A 21,035-nucleotide genomic window follows, 5' to 3' on the forward strand; every position below is an offset into this window, starting at 1 on the left:
CTTATGATTAGGCATTATACACCAATGTTGTACAAAAAAAATAATAAAAAAAAATATTATATATATATATATATATATGAAATGAAAGTTGTAGGGCACGAAATTCTACACAGATGTCATGGTTCGATATACACTTCTGTACAACAGAAAAAAAAAATCTACTATGCTCTGTTACATTTTATTTTGAACAGATAGTAGTACAAATTACACCTAGTAGAAGATACTAAATATTAAAAGTGTTCTTCTGTGTTGACCTGATCACTCTTTTGTGTATTAAACACAATCTACTACATATAAACAACTTCATTTTAATGGAAAATAACAAATGAAAAAATATATAATCATAATCTATGACAAAAACACTATTATAAAACTACGTTAGTGGAAAATTCAACAGCAAAATATACTTTAGATTCTAGAAAAATCACGGGTGCGCAATAATTGTATAAAAGTGAATAAGTCTAAAATCTGGTAAAATGTACACATTGCTCTTTTGTATTGTTGTGAAATGCTCTAATATAAAAACAAGTATATTAATTTATATAGAAATATGAAATACATTTATTTTAAATGTATAGCATTGTAATAAAGGCAGCAGCATGTGATAGATAGGACAGAACAAGAAAGACTATTAATAATCTTTGATTGCGCTGAAAATATTATAATACTAAAAGTGTCAGAGGCACAGAGCGCTTATGCACATCCTGTGCGCAGAATGATGTCCACATAGTTATTACAACACACAAGCTGTTCTGCTCGAGGTCATCTTCAGTTCTCTCTTCATACCAGTTCAGTCAATGAATTACTCCAGGATATTGGTTAATTTTGAGTGTCAGCCATGTAAAAAAAATAAATTACTTGAGTAATTTGTGGATCAATGATTTCTGGAGACGTGTACCATTTCAAACATTTCTGTCCTATTTGGTGAACATGTTCAACCAGTTTACTAAGAAGAACCAGTTAAATTGAACCATTCGTTCGCAAACCGGACATCACTACTACAAAGGGAAGAGATATTTATGCGTAGTGTATTAAATATGTGCGTTAGTTTGAGCCTCTTTTTTTTTTTTGTGTGTGTGTGCTCTTGAAGAGAGTTTCACCATTTTTACTGTAGTAACCGAACACAACCACGCAGTTTGATTGCTGAATGATGACAGACAGCCGCAGCAGCAGAAAGAAGAGTTTATGTAAACTTAAATATAATGACTTCAGTATTAATCATTGAACTATGTAACCGCTTTAACACTTGAAATATGTGCACGAAAATGTTTTGGTGCTTTAAAATGTTTTTGTGCCTTTCGTGGGGCTCAGCAATAACACAATATCGGATTTGGATCGGACCGATATCCGATCCCCAGAAAATGCCAGTATCGGAGCCGTCGAAGCATCCCTAAATATTAATAAATTATGATATATTTAATATTTAACCATTATTTTGGCCTAAGTTTCACTACTTTTAATTAAATTAAATGTATGCACTTAGCAGATGCTTTTATCCAAAGCGACTTACTGTGCATTCAGGCAATCACATATTGACAACTACTTATTGTAAAATTAAGAGATTCACGTTTATACTTTTGCACAGAACACAGTTAGCTGACTAGCTGTATAAGATTGTGTGCTACGCTAATATATACTTCTCAGGCATTACTGGCTAGTACTTTTACATCCATGATTTCATAAATTGAAAGATTTTTAAGGTCTGTTTTTTTTTTTTTTTATGTTTTATTTTTAAGATTTCATGTGTGCTCAGTGTGCTCTTTAAGCTCTTCCACATTGAACTTATATGTAAATACTTCATAAACTTACTTTAAATATTAACTGATGGTTTCAACTTTTAAGTAAATTGATTTTCTATAGATTCTGTCAACTCGGATCTGCAGACTGGCTCTGACCTTTGGCAACTACTTTCAACCTGTCCAGACTGTAAATCTGTGGAAAATTGGGGGGAAAATAGTTTCCATCCTGAAGAGACTGTAGAGAAGTTGACATCCATTTAATAAGGTGCTTCATAAGGAGTCTAAATTCTGTTCATCCCCATGAATGAAATGTTTTATTGGTTTGTCTATTTGATTTTTGAATGTGTTACTTAGCTGAATGTGGACTAGTATAGACTTTGAAATGTGATTAAATGACACTTCATTATGAATATATAACTGATCAAATTGATGCCTTTTTTTGTGATTGACTTTGTATATGTAAAAAAAAAAAATCAATCTTAAGCAGAGCAAACAGAAAACAAATAATGCAGAGCGTGGCAATTACAGTACAGTACATACACTCGAGTCTGCCTGTTTATCGTGTTTATATTGTCTCACATCATGTTAGTGTAGAGAAAAACAATATCCATATGAAAATTGGCTCATCAGTATGATAACCGCATAACCTATACATGTTCCACTGACATTATGAACAAATTAACCTGTGGTTTAATGCCTAACTGGTGACTAAGATGACATAATTCATTGTCATGTTTATTGGTAGCCTGCTGAGCTCTGTTAAATAAAGTGATCTCAGAGGCCATATTTTCCAGAATTATATTCTCGCAGGACAAATTATTGAATTGTAAATTTAGATTTAAGCTATAGATTTTTGTATATTCAGAGGATATTTACAATTTCATATACTCCACTAAGAGTGGAGTACCTCAATAGGAGGGGGGGGGGTGCTCTTGCTTGGAGGTTGTGTCTATGGAATGCTATGACATCAGTTCCTAGAAGCCACCTGGGAGACCGGTGGGATTCTCAATCATTGTCTGCATCTCTGTCTGTCTGGTTGGTCTGGTTGGAGTGAAACGATCTGGCCGTTAGATGCTTTTTACATTCCTGTTTCTCTGTGCATGTGTTCGAGGCAAAGAAATCCTTCAGGTGAAAGGACAAACAGTATTAACATCCAACTCAATTCTGCTCCTGAAGCAACGGAGTTTACATTTTAACACATCCCAGTCATCATGACATTTTTTTTGTTTTGCTCAAACCCACTGTGAAATAGAATGTTTTTTTTTTTGTTTTTTTTTTGTGAACCTGCAGATGTTAAACATTTTGTGCTCATAAGCAAACCTAACCTATAATTCTCCTCTTTAATTAATGGAAGGACTAATGGTGTCCATCTCTTTGTTTGAAAGTAATTGCCTTTGCATTATTCATGCACTGTCCACAGTTTGCACCATCGAGTCCTTTTGTCACGTAAAGGATTGGTCTATTAGGATGCATTTACACTTTAAGCCTAATGACCAGATATTATATATATGTTTTTCGACATCTTTTCTTTTTTGTTTCAATTAAGACATAATTGACTGTGAATGACAAAAGACGTCTCTCTAAATGAATGTGCACTGTACACACATAACACAGCGTGTGAGTGAATGTAGTTGTCTGTTGCGTCTTGTTTAAATGGTTTGTTCAAATGAGATTTAGCCTGCATTTTATTCCCCCCTCAAAGCATCCTAGTTGCATGTGACTTTCTTCTTCCAAACGAATCCAATCAGCAAATTTAAATCAGCAAAGTTCAAAAGCACCTGCTTTAAATTATATTAGCAGTTTTATTGCTGCATCATCAAATAATTTGCAATGAATATGGATTGGATCCATTTAACATTCAGCAGGCCTACATAAATACAATAGAAAAAAGATACATATTAAATAAACAGTGCTTGTTAGGTAGGTTTAACAGTTTTCAGGTACAGAAATAAACAAATGTAAACTAACTTCACTGTATTAAATGCATATGAATCCTTTAATATTTTTTGTAAGTTTAAATATATATGAGATCTCCTTTACTAAGGCGGTATTTGATTAGCATTAAAGTGCTTACGGCAGGGCTAGGATTATGCAACTGACATTATACAGCTCAGTGCCTTCACAGTTAATGAATAAACCATTGGTTCGTTATATCTGCATTTTTCCTTATGTAGCCGATATGCTGTTGGTTGTAAATTGAGGAAAAATCGGCGAATAAATATTGGTGGGCCGAAGGCGGTGCATCCCTATTAAAAATTGTCCTGGCCCCTCCAAGTGTTTCGATGGGGGTAAGCGGGTGTTGATTGTCAATAGTTCAGAAGATGTGAAATAAAGTGCGTGCATCCGTAATAAAACGTCCCTCCCACAGCTCCGTGGGGTGAATTAGGGCCTCCTGTAGTGAATCCATGCATTTTTGTAAGATAACTATCCATATTTCAAACATTATAAACACTTTTTTTTTTCATCACTTCTGCTATCTGTCATATGCAGAAGTTAGTGACAAATGCGGAGATGAAACAAACTTGCTCATGAATTAGAAGCACAAAACGAGGATTTGTAAAGGGACATTTTTTATAAAAGCTGAGAGGAGATTTTTGTGCAAGGCCAGTTTTTAATACAACTCGCACACATAATTTTATAAAATTTAACAAAAGTCACATACACCTAGGATGCTTTGAGGGTGAGTAAAACAGGCTAATTTTCATTTTTGGGTGAACTAACCCTTTAAAGGGCACCTATTATGCAAAATCCACTTTTACTTGGTGTTTGGACATAAATGTGTGTTGGCAGTGTATGAACACAACCACCCTAGAATGATAAAAATTCCCCCATTCCTTATTTTTGAATCTCCAATAAATCAAGAGTAATTTTTTGTGTATATATTACACTTCCTTGTGTATATATCTCAAAGGCGGACGATAAGAATATGGAGAATATTGCCCAACACTAATGTGCAATGTTGTGGTATCTCATTGTGTTTTTTTTTTTTTTCTTCTTTTTTTTTTTTGTAACATTGACCATTCCAAGATGGCGAACGTGTCGATGTGTCTGGAGTGGTCAACTGGCATCTTCCTGTACAAATCTATGGATGTCAGTTGTGTGCAAATATTTGTCCCAGATATTTAGTTTGACATGACATAGAAACTAACTTTAAATCATTGGATATTAAGAATAGTGCTTAGTTTGTGTCATATGTGCCACATTTCTGCCTGTTCCTGGGTAGTAGTAAAGCATGGGGAATCATAATATCTAAAAAACTTGTCTTCTTTTGCTTAAGGCTGTGTGTTAAGGGTCATCCCAAATGGATAGAATTAATTCTGTGTGGGATTAGTTGGGTCAATAAAGTACCATAGAGACCAACCCCTACACTGCTCACTCTTGTGAACTATCCATCATTTTTGTGACATGAATGCAAATTCCTTTCTGGAGTCAAAAATGAAATTGATTGGCTGGACATCATTCATGTTTAAATATTATGTGATCATCCTTTCCTCTGGCCCATGCTGAGAGCTGAACCATGATAGAAAATATTGAAATCAAAAGTCAGAATTGTGTGGGCTGCACACACATACACACACATACATGCTTTACAGTCATAAGTGCATTCAGTATAAATTTATTTCATATTTCAAATAAATTCATGTTTCAAACATATTTCCAAAAGAAAACCAATGAGAGCTTTATCAAATGTCTCTAGAACAGACGTAAGTCAAAATAATCACTAAGATGTCAAACAAAATGTCTAGACATATGGAAAAAAAAGGCTTTTTTTTCTTTTCTTTTTTTCTTTTTTTTGCCATGCATTGGTCATAAAGCTCACTGTAGCGGTGCCTCAGGTGTTCTGTTTTGCCCAATATATTTATTGCCTAAGGTTCACATGTACTCAGTCTGCAGTGTGTATACAGTAAGTTGTGTACGCGGTTCAGAAGCAGCAACGAGAGCGCATTATTGGAACGCAAAAGCACATTAAAATAATGTGCAAGCGCGAATCTATCCACTCGCACCAGTGATGCTTGGGTCAATGTATTAATAACCCGCACCCGACCGATGTTTTTAACTGCAACTCGGACCCCATTTTTAAAAAGCAGTAAATGCTCATCGTAGCGTCATTGGGCCATAAGAAAATAGGCAAAACTAACTAGGCAAAAAAAAAAACTTAATATTTTATAATTTTGTCATGAATTATTAAAAAAATCATCAGTAAGCTCATAATTTGTACTAAAATAGTATAGTCTGGCTATGTCTATTTGTATGTTTCTGCAAGGTCAGCAGACATTGATGCTCGAGTTTGTTCCGATCAGAGCTCGTGAGTGGAGAGCACATTTCTGAATATCCCCTAGGGTCTTGCTCAACCCAGAATGGCCTGCTGGTTCATAACTTACTGTATATGCAAGGAGTCATTTTATTGTTTAGTAATAAACTGGTCTTTTCTGTGTTGCTGCAAAGATGAAGTTGACAATGCAGACTCGCCATGAACGCCAGAGAGAAATGCACATTTCATATGGATTACATCATCCGAGAGTAGCCCATTTATTTTGGTTTGAATATTTTTTTTTCAAAAGAAGACATTTCAAGCCTTCTGTGATATATAGCCTATATTTCTCAAATCTGTGAGGCACACGCTGAGTTTCGGCACCCTCCAGTTCACATGCAATGCAACTGATCGTGACGGTGCCTTATTACGTTGTCTCCTAGGCTATATATTTGCTTCTTATTTATTAAATAGTGTTGGCCTATGTATTTAAAAAATGTGTCTAGTACTATAGAAATGACAAAGGTTTAATTGGCATTTTCATTTAAAAGGACCCGACCAACTGCGACCCGAATATCAGTAAAAATATTTTTGGATGACTCGAAACGGCGGGCGACCGCAGGCACCCACTCGTTTTGGATCAACCCGTGCATCACTAAAATTTCTTTGCTCCGTTAACAAAACCAGATCCGCCTGCTCAGATCATAGACCGTATAAGGCTCAGATATATGCTGTCTTACAACGTGTCTCCTCTCGCTCAACCTGTGTCCTGTGCACTGACAACTCTCTCTGTGCTCACGTGCAAGATATGAAATCTTTTCGCACCTTTCTATTTATAAACTTTTCTGTTCTCATCTTTTTACCGCGTGCAGTGTGAACATTCTGTTCCATTAATATGGGAGGTCGGGGCCGCAGAAAATCGTGCTATAAAGCGATTTAGAAATCGTGCACACTCAAATCGCGATTTTATTTCGATTAATCGCACAGCCCTAGTACAGAAAAGTGCAAGCCAGAAGCGGCACACCTCACGTGGGCAGGACTTATAAGCTCCGAGAACGAACACTGCACTAGTGATATAAACCACACAGGTCTGTTAAGAGCAATACTTTTAATATTGACAAATTATTATTATTAGGCCGGGCTACAGGACTTAAAAAAAATAATAGTAATTGTCTACCGTATTTGCAAGTATTTTCAAAGCAAATTAAGTGCACGTTTTTATCATGTGTAAAATGACTGATTAACATGGAGGATAAAAACAGCTTTTTTTTTTTTTTACACCAGCAATATACTATAGGCGTACTACTTACAGAACTCAATGTTCTGTGTGCTTGATGTGTTGTTGTGATAGACCAGTTTCAATTCGCATCTCTGGCACACTGCTTTTGTCTTGTCCTCACTCAATTTAAAGTGCTTCCACACAGCTGAGGTCTTTTTGTCTTCTCTTCCAGATGAACTGAATCATAACGTTCATGATGTTCACTTAAGCAGTTTTTCCACTATCGGGCCGAATGGTTCTCTTTGCTTAACCATTCCATTCCATGCCGATCAAGCCAGTCAGCACCGATACGGTTTCATTTTCATTTTCTTGCTGCTCCTCTCCTGAAACGAGTCTTTTGGTGTCTTGCAAACGTTTTCATGGCTTGTATCTGGATTTAGTAGGGGGTCTTCATGAACGTGGGCCAGAAGAGCTGTTTGGCATGTGTTTTACAGCCCAATCTCAGGAACTCCATTACCCTGGGACTGTTTGTTTTTAACTATTTTCACGTGCGTTCCTCTCAGTGCTTTGATATGGAATCTTGAGGTCCACGCTTAAAACAAACTGAACTCTCAGGAACCAAGACACAAGGCTTATGGAGGGGGTGGGGGGTCTTTCAGGGGTTAAGAGGAGTTTGCCGAGAGGGTTTTCCTCCGTTTGAGGTGACGTCTGAGAGGAATGTGAACTTGTCAGCACATTATGCAGCAGATCCCTTGGTGATACATTGTCTAGCCATCTTTAAGACTCCCTCTAAATATTTCCCCATATGGGCTCAAAAAAAGACATTTCACATTTCTACTCTGTAGAGTTTTATGAAGAGCATCTTTAACAGTAAGAGCTTTAAATATGATTTTAACATGACTTGCTATTAGGGCTGCAACAACTAATCAATAAAATGTATTATCGATAATAAAAATCACTGACAACCATTCACAATGCTGATCAGTCGGGTCTGCCCACAGTGCACGTCCAACTTCAGCCCATTACATCAAATTATAGCACTGAATTACGCATTTCTATGGACGAAATGCATCTAAAAATAGTAGAGGAAACCGAATGAGATGCTGTGGGAGAAGAACATGATCCAAGCTGCCCAAAACATGAGAATTCTTTATTTTAACCTTTAAGCTAATGCATTCGTGTCAGGCCCTTTGACAGATGCATATGTGTCCTCAGTGCAAAAACCTTCAGTTTACGTTCATATACTTATCTGTAAATGTCACGCATTCATGTGGGCATTAACATTTTTTGCATAAAGGGGTGCCCCGACATTGTGTTCAATTTAAATCTTTACTGAATGAGTGGCGGCGCGCCAGACAGAGGGGGACAGTTGATACTCTGTGCAAAAACATTCATTGTGCTGAAATACCTGTTGTTGAATGTTAAATTAAGATTCAAGTCAACATGCAGTGCATATATTTTATAAGAGTAGGAACTGTAAAGGGTTAACAGCATGTAATTGTAGTAAATATCAGACGCTTCATAACCACCTTTTACAGGATAAGAAAATGAAACTGAAATGTGACTGTGATCAAAGTGAATGTGTTCCAGCAGAACATTACTCTTACCCATTGGCCACCACAGAGTTTGTGATTTTATTCATTTATCGTTTACATTTTTTAATGTAGAGATTTAAACTATATTCAATATACAGTACTTAACAAATTTATTAAAACAATATTTATGTAAGGTTTGCGCCACTGCTGCTCTAAACTAACAGTATTGGTGAATACCAAAATCATGTTTTAACTTTCTATATCGGTTAGTCCACCAATTTGTGTAAACTCTTTAGAAACAGTACTAGGCCATTTCCAATGCTACAATCTTTTGCTGTTGTCTATTAAGGAAAGGTGGAAAAAATAGCCTAGTCAAGCGCTTTATAGTATTTTTTTCCCCCTTCCCAGGGGCCCAATTAGTCAAAAATACCTCATTTTGCCCAATTAATGACAATGGTAATCTGTCAAAAAAAAACTTTAAAAGAATAAAAATGCTAAAGTATTTGTTTTCTCTTTATTATGGCAGGTGGTTTAATGAATTAAGCAATATAGGTTTTCATAGCATTCAGCTGACGCATTTGTTTGAAGGACATTGGGCAGAATGCGGAATAGTGTGTTTTTGTCAATTAAAAAAAATACAAATAAAAATGAGGCTCTTTTTTTTTATATCTGATGATTCGAAAAAATAGTTGGCTAATTAATTGTTTACCAAAATAATTGTTAGTTGCAGTCCTACTTGCTATATTCCATCCCATATACTTCCCCAAGCCTTTCTTAAAAGCATCTGACCAGAGGCTCTGCCTGGAGCTGTAAAGCAGGATGCAGTGAAAGCGCAATGTATGTCTGAACTTTTAATGCTGTTAGAGTAAGAAAGACAGATATAGCCAGGCAGGAGGGAGAAAGGGAGTGCACTCAGTAGGACCCACAGTGGAAACTTTTTATTAATTCCTCTAGTCAAAACACTCCACAGCAAATGTTACCAGACATCCCACTTTTCTTTCTAGACTTGCTTTATTTCAAGCTTCAAACATAGATTAATTTTATAAACTTGAGCTGATATTAAACTGTAAGAGAGCTCGTTGAATTTGCTTCATTCATGGAGATGCTGGAAATACCATCCTTGTGTGGTAGTGGACAGTGGTGCATTCTAATGTAAGCAATTAAATCACTTTCCAAATATGATTTCATCATTAGAACTGTTCAGCCTTCACCTCTGACAAGTATGTTGAACGTAGACCTGCCTAGATTTGTGGTTGTGCTTTGATGGTTTTAGCGGCAATCCAGATGGAGTTTCTTCTCTTCTTTTCTATAGCATACATACAGCGATGCCACATGGAAGTGCTTTCATAATTTTATATAAGAAACCTCTGGCAGCTTTTCAAAGAAGCTGTTATGGTACGCAAACCATGTTTTGGGATAATGTTGGGTCTAGTAGTCTCAGTCTCAGACGTTGGCTGACTGTCTGATGCATATGGCACCCAAAATTCGAAACGCTTCATGAGTTTCGAAGTCATTATCGGATTGGCTGAAATATACAGGATTTCCGGGAGATGCGTGTTGCATTCTTTAATCTTCCACCTGGAAACAATAATGCAGTGTCGCAAACGCCCTCATGGCAAGGAAGCCATCATGTTTACAGCTGTGACAATGATCGCTTATCAGGATGACGTTTAAAGTTAGTGGTATAGAATCTTTAAAATAAGTCCAAGAGATTTACAGACGGGTCCGTTATTGTGGGGACATTCCCATGCCCCTAAACATGACGCAGCACAAAATGAAGCATGGTTGGTTGCTTTACCTGTTAGTAATATGGTTTCTTGGGTGGTCCTTGGCCATTCAAAGCTGCCTGTTTCTAATTGGACTAGAACTGTTTGGTGATGTTTTAATAATAGTTCATTTAATCAAAGCTTAGCAGCTTGAAAGCTAGTCCATCTGAGAATGTGTGAGAATAATTATGTACCTAAACTGTCCTGTCATAATAAAAGCAAGAGGATAAATGATACATTTTGGATAAATTTTAGTACGGAAGTTATTGGTGAATCATAATTTGTTTTAGCATTCGTTTTAGCATTTCCCTCACACATTTGTGAAACAGTGACTAAGACCCACTGGTTAGATAAGATATTTGTAGTTTAAAGCTTTCACTCTTAAAACCTATACAAGTAATTTCATGCAAGGATGATATACTCACTGATATAGTCCCATTGCAATGCCATTTTAGCTCGACATCTATTCCTGGTCTGGAGCTTCCATTTATTATTAAGCTCATATGTGAGGTTACTGTTGACCCAGTCAATGCTATTGTCACATAGTGTTGTACCAGCCCCTCTTAGACGGGCACTTAAAGGTGCAAAGGAAATGCATATATTCGTTCAATGAAACCAGACCAAACCTCAGCCACCTGCATGGCATGTCTGTGCAAACTCATTATTTACGCTTCACTAAAACACTCGCACATACACACGTGTGTACTCTAGAATCCAATGTGCCAGGGGCCCAGCTGATTACGTTTTTGTTAGAGCAGCCAATAAGGACATTTAAATGGGCAGACACCTCCCACACCTGGGAGGGTGTAGGGCCATGTGGTTCTATGTGTGTAGAGAGGGAGAAAATGTTGTCCATATGTGTTTTAGGAAGAGCAGTAACCTCAAAGGGGATGTGTGACTTCCCAGAAAAAAAAAAAAAATAGGAAGTAGAGGGCAGTTTAAAGGGTTAGTTAATCGAAAAACCAAAATTACGTTATTAATAACTCACCTTCATGTCGTTTCAAACCCGTAAGACCTCCGTTTATCTTTGGAACACAGTTTAAGATGTTTTAGATTTGGCCTTAGAGCTCTCAGTCCCTCCATTGAAACTGTGTGTACGGTCTACTGTCCATGTCAAGAAAGGTAAGAAAAACATCATCAAAGTAGTCCATGTGACATCAGAGGGTCAGTTAGAATTTTTTGAAGCATCGAAAATACATTTTGGTACAAAAATAACCAAAACTATGACTTTATTGATCATTATCTTCTCTTCCGTGTCTGTTGTGAGAGAGTAAAAAAAAAAAAAAAAACAGTTTGTGACATCCGGTTCGTGAACGAATCATTCAATGTAACCGTATCTTTTTGAACCAGTACACCAAATTGAACTGAATCGTTTTAAACAGTTTGCGTCTGAAAATACGCATTAATCCACAAATAACTTAAGCTGTTAACTTTTTTTTTTTAATGTGGCTGACACTCCCTCTGAGTTCAAACAAACCAATATCCCGGAGTAATTCATTTACTCAAACAGTACACTGACTGAACTGCTGTGAAGAGAGAACTGAAGATGAACACCGAGCCGAGCCAGATAATGACTCATTCACGAGTCAAGAACTGGGAAGAAGCTCTTCCTGAGCCTACTAGTGCGAGAGCGTAGGCTCCTGTAACGCCTGCCAGATGGAAGGAGGGTGAAGAGTCCATGGTTAGGATGAGAGGCATCCTTGATGACAGCGCTTATGAGATATGTTCTCAATGGAAGTTAACTGGGTGCCGGTGATCCGTTGAGCAGTTTTCACCACCCGCTGGAGTGCTTTGCGGTCAGATGCGGAGCAATTGCTGTACCATACTGAGATGCAGTTTGTGAGTATGCTCTCAATGGTACAGTGGTAGAATTTCACAAGGATCCTGGGACTCAGGTGAACTTTAAGTCTCCGTAAGAAGTAAAGGCGTTGCTGTGCCTTTTTGACCAGGGTGGAGGTGTTATGGGACCATGTGAGGTCATCTGAGATGTGGATTCCAAGAAAATTTAAACTTGACACATGCTCCACTACAGCTCCGTTGATGTAGATGGGTATGTGTGCATGACTCCTAGTCCACAATGATCTCCTTAGTCTTCTGGGTGTTTAGTTCCAGATTGTTGGTGGCACACCACACAGCCAGGTGCTACAGCTCATCGTTGTGTCATCTGCAAATTTGATTATGGTGTTGGAGCCATAAACAGGAACGCAGTCATGGGTGAATAGGGAGTACAGGAGAGGGCTCAGTACGCAGCCCTGTGGCATGCCGGTGTTCAGGATGATGATGGAGCATAAGAGGTTATCTAACTTAACAGGCTGAGGTCTGTTAATCAGAAAATCTAGAATCCAGTTGCAGATGGGAGTGCTGATTCCAAGCTGGCTGAGCTTGGAGATCAGCTTGGAGGGGATTACTGTATTAAATGCAGAACTGAAGTCTATGAACAGCATTTTCACATGTGTGTTTTGGCTGTCCAGGTGGGTGAGGGCAGAGTGAAGTGCTGTTGAGATGGTGTCCTCTGACCTATTGTGGCGATTAAGCACAGTAGCACACGACCAAGTATTCCTTCAGGGCCAGCTGCTTTCTGTGCATTCACCTTATGCGGAGTACGGTAAACATCTGACGTGGAGAGTGTGAGAGGCAGTTCACTGGGTTGATGCTCATCTTTGAGTAAGATCTCCTTATAACTCCTTATAATAATCATAATGGTTTAAATCGCTTGTATATTGACAAAACAATTATTATAATACTTGGGCCATGATCTTATTCATTTTTTTTTCTTTTATGATACATGAAGTATTGATATACACTGCAATAATTCAAGTGTTTTATTATACTGCAGTAATGTGGCAGCACTTAGAAAAACATGTTTTAGATAAAACTTCTCTTTAATGCCATAAAGTGAACACACATGCTCACCTAAATGTGGTTGAGACATTATGAATCTGTTCCGATACATTTACTTTCACCATTGGGATCTATGTATTTTCCAACATTGTTTTTATACTTTCTAAGGAATGCATCACAGTTACTATAGCTTATACTTATGATTACGGATTTGAAAATCTATAATCATAAGTATTAGGCTTCAGCACATTCTTCGTGTTGCGATTTTCTCCTCCTATGCAATAAAATGAGAGCCAAATTACATTGAAGAAGGGACCAGAGCCATATCTTAGGATTGGAATGTCAAATTTATATAGGCTATATTATATATGTAACCTGAACCTTCACCAGCGGGACACTTCTAATTGTTTCTGAAAAATTAACTAGTTTTTTCTCTACATTTGAGAGGAGAAATTTTATCTTTGCTAGTGGATGCCACAGGCACAACAAGAGGCCCTCATCCGAAAGAGAGAAGGTGGCGGGGGTGGGGAGCAGTTGAAAAAGTTGGGTCCAATGTAGAAGATGGTGTGTGAGGTAATGGACGCCAATGCACAGGCAGGAAAAGAAGCATGTGTACTTTGTCAAAGATTTATATACCAGTCAGTCGTTACAGTGATGGCTTTAGCGTACAGGAGAAGAGGCCAACAGGAAAGTCAAGTTATGTATATGTATAGCACACTAGAGGAAAAAATGCATCATCCACATAGCCAAAGCAAATCCCATTCCCTCATGCTGTTTTCCACATCACTGGGGTTAAAAACTCTCTATAAAATAAGTAAATAAGGCAAGACGTATACGCATATACTGGATGCAATCACACATACTGCGTTCTGTCTTCCTCACATCCCTTATTTATTTATTTAACAGTCCCTCCTATTGCAAAATCAAGCAAACCCTGCAATTTTCACAAAAAGATCGCAAATTTTTGTAATTGCCAAAAATTTTCTGCATAATTTGGGCTTAGAAGTGTCCCGTGACGTCATCGCAATGCGCATTGTCAAAGAAAGGCCTTGCGTCCTCATCAGAAGTTTTTACAAAAGCTACATTGGATAAACAAACAGAAAGCGGAATGAATCCGCGCTACTAGTTCGGGCTGCGCAGACTGTTTATCTGCTCGAGCCGGAGCCGCGCTTATACACAGCGATGTGAGATACAGTGAAGAAAGCAATCGAATTCCCCACAGAATCAATAACATCTCTGTGAAATCTTGTGAGAAGCATTCAAATTCAGCGAAGAATTCCGTTAAAGCTACAGATATCAGAACAAATGTCATTGATGTGGAAACCAGGAAAAACATTGTTCCGTAAACACAAAATCTCCACCATTCACCATGGATTTAACAGTAAAACTACAGGAACAACTTGTGGCAGAAATGATCTAATGTTTGAATGATTTTAAATGCTTCACATAACTTTTCCTAGCACTCTAATGCTTTAAGTATTAGAATTTGAAAGTTATTTTTAATGTGACATTATTTGTACATCCTTTAATAGGTTTCCCCCATGTATAAAACTAAAAGTTTTATAATGTAGGGAAGCAAACACTTATTTAAAAAAAAAAAAAAAAAAAAAAAAAAAAAAAAAAAATAGATATAGATATATATAGATATATATATATATATATATAGAGAGGGGGGGGGGGAGAGAGAGAGAGAGAGAGAGAGAGAGAGAGAGAGAGAGAGAGAGAGAGAGAGAGAGAGAGAGAGAGAGAGAGAGAGATATTAAATGACCACTAGTAGATGGCTGCAGAGAAGTACTTATAGGCCATTTCCACTGCCTAATATAGCCTATATGTTTTTGTATTCATTCAATTATATTTGGACATTATGAATGAAATAATAAAAACACATTTTATCAGATGTAATATATTTATTACATCTGTAAGACGTCTGCTAAAGATCTGGGAATCATCTGTTGTGTACTCTGATAAATGTCTCAGAAGCAGTTTTACATGCATTCTAATAAATGTCTATTTGACATCTGACAGGAAACATCTTGGAGACATAGACACACTGCAGATGAACAAGCACTCTTAAAAATACATCTTGCATATGTAAATGCAGACATTAGATGTCTCCGAGATGTACGTGTGATTACGGTGAGTGCTTTACTGTCAGGTGCTATTGCCACCTTCTGTAGAACTTAATGGCACTAGTGCTGGTGTCCTAAAATGTTAGTCTGGAACCTATAGAGTGGTTCTCGAAGTCAGAAAAGTCATAACGGTGTTAGAAGAATGCTGTCTGGTACATTTTCACTGCAAAACAGTAAGAAATGCCGCAAATATCGCAAATTCTGAGAAAAGCCGCAGCAAAATCAGTCATTTTGAGTGCAAAAATCAGAAAAAAAAATTTTATCCTGGAGTGACTGATTTAAACTAATTTGTTGGTCCATAACAGTGGCCTGGCACAGTGTTTCATAGTCAAACGAAAGAAAGGTGGAACAAAACAACCGGGAACTGCATCAACACAACTGTAGAATACAAAAAACTATTTCTGGAGACAAATAGTGCAGACACCAGACAAAGAGTAAACTTCCAAGTGTGCATATGCCGACTATATTAGGAAAAAGCTATGCATTCTGTTGTATGCATACAAAACACATTCATGGTAAAACTGAGGTATACATTGGGCTTAATAATTACATCATGGGATTAATTTAGGACTTTACCAGGAAATGGAGCTTCTGGTAACAATGTCCACACAGTTCCTGGGCATGAGAAACTGTTGCAAAGTCATTGGATCCACCAGTCCTGCAAATATAGTTTTGCTACACATTTTTGCCTGTGAAACTTGATGTAAGTTGCTACATAAATGTTTCAGAGGGAACACGGGAGTCTTGGGTGGTAAGTTTCCTCCTGCTAATTCCAGTCACTCTGAAAAGCTGCTTCCAAAAAAAGTGGTCCCATGTGACCTCTGTACACACTAGTGTTGTTGTAGCATCTGGTCCACAGAGGGAGGGGACCCGCTTTTACGAGCAGGTAACTTGAGTGGAATCATGACTCTAGATTTACACACAGCTGCTGCCGCTATATATCTGAGTGAGATATAATTAGCGTTTGATCTGGTCTTTGGTAAAGTCATTAGGTTGCAGGATGGCAGTCTAGCAGGTTTTGAAAAGGAATACTGTACCTTGACATTGACCTTCACTCAGAGGAAGGTGGAGAACTTGTTTGGGTCATACGGAGTTCAGGTCAATTACACCGTTTCTGCTTTTATTTGATGTTATCAGAGAAGGGTTATCCTAAATGGATACGCTTTTGAAACCAAAAAAAAAGAGTTATATTTATTACTTCACTAATAATAATGAAGTCATGACATTTGCCAAGTATGGTAAAACAATACTCAAAATTGGTGCTCTGCATTTAACCCATCCAAGTGTACACACAAACAGCAGTGAGTATGAAACACACACACAACGTGGCGTGGACACACACCCAGAGCAGTGGGCAGCTATTTTTTTCCAGCGCCCGGGGAGCAATTTGGGGTTCAGTGCCTTGCTCAAGGGCACTTCAGCCATGGGTATTTAGGGTGGAAGAGTGCTGTTCATTCACTTCCCCCACATACAACTCCTGCCAGCAGTATGACTCAAACCTGCAACCTTTGAGTTACAAGTCCGATTCTCACAGCTTACAGCCACAGCTGCCTCCTAATAATTGTATTTCTGTTTTTTTTTAAAGGCTTGATTTTGGAATGTTAATAAGAAGGCTTGTCCTTTTGGAAGTGCTGTTTAGGCAATATATAGAAATATATTTAATACAACAATGAAGTGACCCTTAAATTATGGAAGCAGTTTAGTCTCAAATATAATTCACGCAAAAAACACGATTCACACATGCGTAGACAATTTCGCATGCATGAAACCTAATTCACACAAACACAAAAAATTCACGTGCATGAAAAAAAAAATATTCACAAAAAGCAATTCACATGTGCAAAATAAAATTATATATTTATAAAATACATTTCACAAATGCAAAAAACTATTTGTAGCTATACAACTGCGCAAAAGGTGCGCAGAATCGTGCTCCTTGAATGCACTCAGTGGCTTATGATATGATTGGTTGAATGGTAAGCTCGCATCTGATTGGCTAAAGAGTACGACAGACCCACGTGGGAAGAGAGCTCTGCCAGGAAATTCTCAAAAACACACACACTCAAAACCGAGTGGATTCGTAGTAAATGATGATTCGTAGATTCAGACACTCCTATTTTTTAAACATTCAAAGGTTTTTGTGCACAGTTGTATATCTACAAATTGTTTTTTGCATTTGTGAAATGTATTTTATAAATAAAAAAAATTTGCGCATGTGAATTGCTTTTTGTGAATATATATTATTTTTTTCACGCACGTAAATTTTTTTTTTGTGTGTACGTGAATTAGGTTTCATGCATGTGAAATGTGTGAATCGTGTTTTTTGCATGAATTATATTTGAGACTAAACTGCTTATATATTAAATGGGTCAGATGAGCGACACAATAATAGACTTCAGGCAATCCATTAACAGGCTGTCAGAACACAGGAAGCCCAAAACATTTTGGGGTAAGATTTTCCTTCTTGCAAAGTCATTTGAAGGAGTCCAGATTCTTTGTAATGGCATAGATTCTTATTCTTTAAATGTAGGTGTTAAGTTTGTGGCAGAACTAAACTTGTTGTTTGAATATCAACACTATATATACATGTAGTATACAGTGTATACTAATAGTATAGAATTATGGTGTATGCTCATATATTTTATATTAATCACATATGAATTGTTTATAAGGATGGCAGAACCTTGACAAAAATGCCATTAAATAATAATAAATACAATTGAATAGATAAATTTGACTGTATATACAGTTAAACAACAAAAAAAAAGGAACAATGTATGTAAAGTAAGCACTGGCAACTAACAGGTTGGATGGTGGATGATTGTAATCCATCCCAAACATCTGTAAAATCTCTTAAGTGTATGGTTCTTAACACCATACATGAAAATACTCTATCTTTTAGTTTATTTTTGTCTCATCAAAATTAAATGTTGTTGGTTTGAGTGTGCTTATATAACATAGACTTCTACAAGAACTTGTGTGATAAACACATCTTCCTATTACGTTACCATAAACATTTATAGTCTTGGCAGTTGACCAGTGTAACTTTTTATGAGCTTTTGTATAGTAGTTTTAGTATAAGTGTTTCCTTTGCCTTTTCCTCGCCAGCTGAATACTTCCTTTTCACACTTGTTGAATTAACTTTAACATTTAATTTTATTTTAACTATGGGATAAAACTAGGGGAGCACGTTTACAATTCGGATCAACCTTAATGTCAGTACACACTAGGGCTGCATGCTGTGTCGTTTAAGCATCGATATCGCGATGTACGAATCCACGTTAGTCACATCACAGGATGTGTGATGTAGGCTGTCATACTTGATCCGTTATTCATTAAGTGTACGGGCCACCTGCTTCCCGGGCCCTTTTACGAATGGGATTCGTGGATTAATTGCACAGCTCAACCATCATAGAGTGAAAGTTTTGATAGGAGAGAGAGAGAGAGAGACAAAGACAGAGGGAGCTTGCGAAAGACAGAGAGAGAGAGAGCGTGAGAGACGGAGAGAAAGAACACAAGAGACAGAGAGGGAGATCGAGCGAGCCCCGGCCGCACGCTCACAGTCTTCAAACAACAAGTGCTGTCTTGCTCTCTCTCCCTCGTGCATATTAATCAATTGACACGATGGTGTCGATGTTTAAATCATTTAAACATGAGAATGTAAGTGTGCTCACCCCATTTTTGTTTGTAAGAAAAAAAAAAAAAAGAAAAAAAAAAAAAAATATATATATATATATATATATTAGATATCGCAATATATATCGCAGAAAAATAAAATATTGCAATGTAATTTTTTCCCAATATCGTGCAGCCCTAGTACACACACACTCTTCCAAGCTAATTTTGCTCAAATTCTAACTGCATTAACAAGATGCCCAAACATCTGAATGTTTATATCCAGTCAGAGTCTTCCTAAAGACACTTTTCAAGGCTGATTATCATCACTGATAATAATTGTCATTATTATCAATACTTGGGTCTCTGAGAGTTACACAATTCACATGCAGTGTAATTCAAAATCGATCCCTCAAAAAAAAATGTCATACTATTTCTTTTGTTTTCCTTCACAGGTGCTGCGGTTTTTCTGTGACAGCTGTGGTGTGCCAATCTGTAGAGAGTGCAGCCTGGGCAGACATGCAGGTCACAGTTTCACTTACCTGCAGGAAGCCCTGCAGGACTCCAGAGCGCTGACCATCCAGCTGCTCGCAGACGCACAGCAGGGCAGACAGGCTGTACAGGTTAGTGTACAACTACAATCTCTCATACACCAGCACAAACACCTGCTGGCTGTTTTAAGATAAATTTCTGTATTTTCCCTTCCTGCTGTCTAACTTGGACCTCAGTGTGTTTTACCATATGCAACAAGACTTGCATTAGCTTTATTTTTTTTACTCTGACTACCAAAATTAATAAATATGAGCAATAAATAATTTCCACAGAATTAATTGGTAGTCGTTTACTGTGGTGTCTTTACGGTCAGCTGTCATTTGTCAATGCTTCAGTGTCACGTTGAGTTGTTGTTTTTGGTACAATACAATTATAAATTTGGAGTCTCATTTTATTTTTATTTTTTTATGAAGATGAAACTTTAATCAAGCAACAAGGCATTAAATTGATTAAAAAGAGACACTCTTAGATATTCTCTCTTACTGTCAAATTAATGCTGTTCTTTTGTATTCAACACTTACCTACTATTACGTACTATTTCTTGAGCATGAAATTAGCATATTAGAATGAATTCTGAAGGATTGAAGGCGTTATTGCTGCTGGAAATTCAGTTTGCCATCACAGAAATAAATGTTTTTATTAAACATAACATAAATGACATTAAATAATGCCTAACAAAACATATGAACTGTATTCTATGCCAGTATTATTCTTATGAGAGAAATGACAAAACAGTCCTAGGCTTCAGTAGCTTTTTATCTACTATAGGTTCTTAAAGGAATATTCCGGATCAATATAACTTAAGCTCTTTTGACAGCATCTGTGGCATGCTCAGGTTCTTTCAACCCTTCACAGAAAGACATTCACAACACCAAAAAGAGCAAGTGTACAGCATCAAAATAAATGTAAAAAATAATAAAGTACTTAAAAAGTATAGCCAAATAAATAAACATGAAATGTAATTCAGTAGTTCCATACCTGAAAAAAGGGTAAATTTACTGACAATAAACACATTTAAATTAGTGGTGGGCATAGATTAATTTTTTTAATCTAGATTAAAATGACTCATTCGAATTCTGACGAAGGCATTCAGAATATGTGTGTTACCCAAATAAAATTGACAAGCAGTAAGTCTTTGAGAAGGGGTTTATCAAGCTAGTGGTGCATTAGAAAAGTAGCTCATCTCCTGTTTCCAAAATGCATCACAAAGTGCTTGAAAAAGCTGTAAACTTATTCCACATTACACAAGGTGCAAACAACCTTATGCCTGTTTCAGTTTTTTTTTTTTCAAGTAGGTGTCAAGGTACAGAAACCAAATAATTAAATGTAAAATAGCACTGGATAGTCTTCAATGTAAAAATTTAATATACAGTCAAACCTACATTTA

The 21,035-nt window shown here is 37.0% G+C and overlaps 1 protein-coding gene across 1 annotated transcript in view; it reads left to right on the forward strand.

Annotated features, from left to right (window-relative positions):
• LOC113060104 (E3 ubiquitin-protein ligase TRIM71) overlaps nucleotides 1–21,035 on the forward strand; it is a 36,922-nt gene that overhangs the window by 2,749 nt on the left and 13,138 nt on the right. The window contains exon 2 of the mRNA XM_026228932.1: nucleotides 19,552–19,719. Within this exon, the coding sequence (XP_026084717.1) occupies nucleotides 19,552–19,719 (168 nt within the window). The remainder of the gene's footprint in view (nucleotides 1–19,551; nucleotides 19,720–21,035) is intronic.

Source organism: Carassius auratus, chromosome 41 (assembly GCF_003368295.1).
Source record: "Carassius auratus strain Wakin chromosome 41, ASM336829v1, whole genome shotgun sequence".
NCBI classification, from domain to species: Eukaryota; Metazoa; Chordata; class Actinopteri; order Cypriniformes; family Cyprinidae; genus Carassius; species Carassius auratus.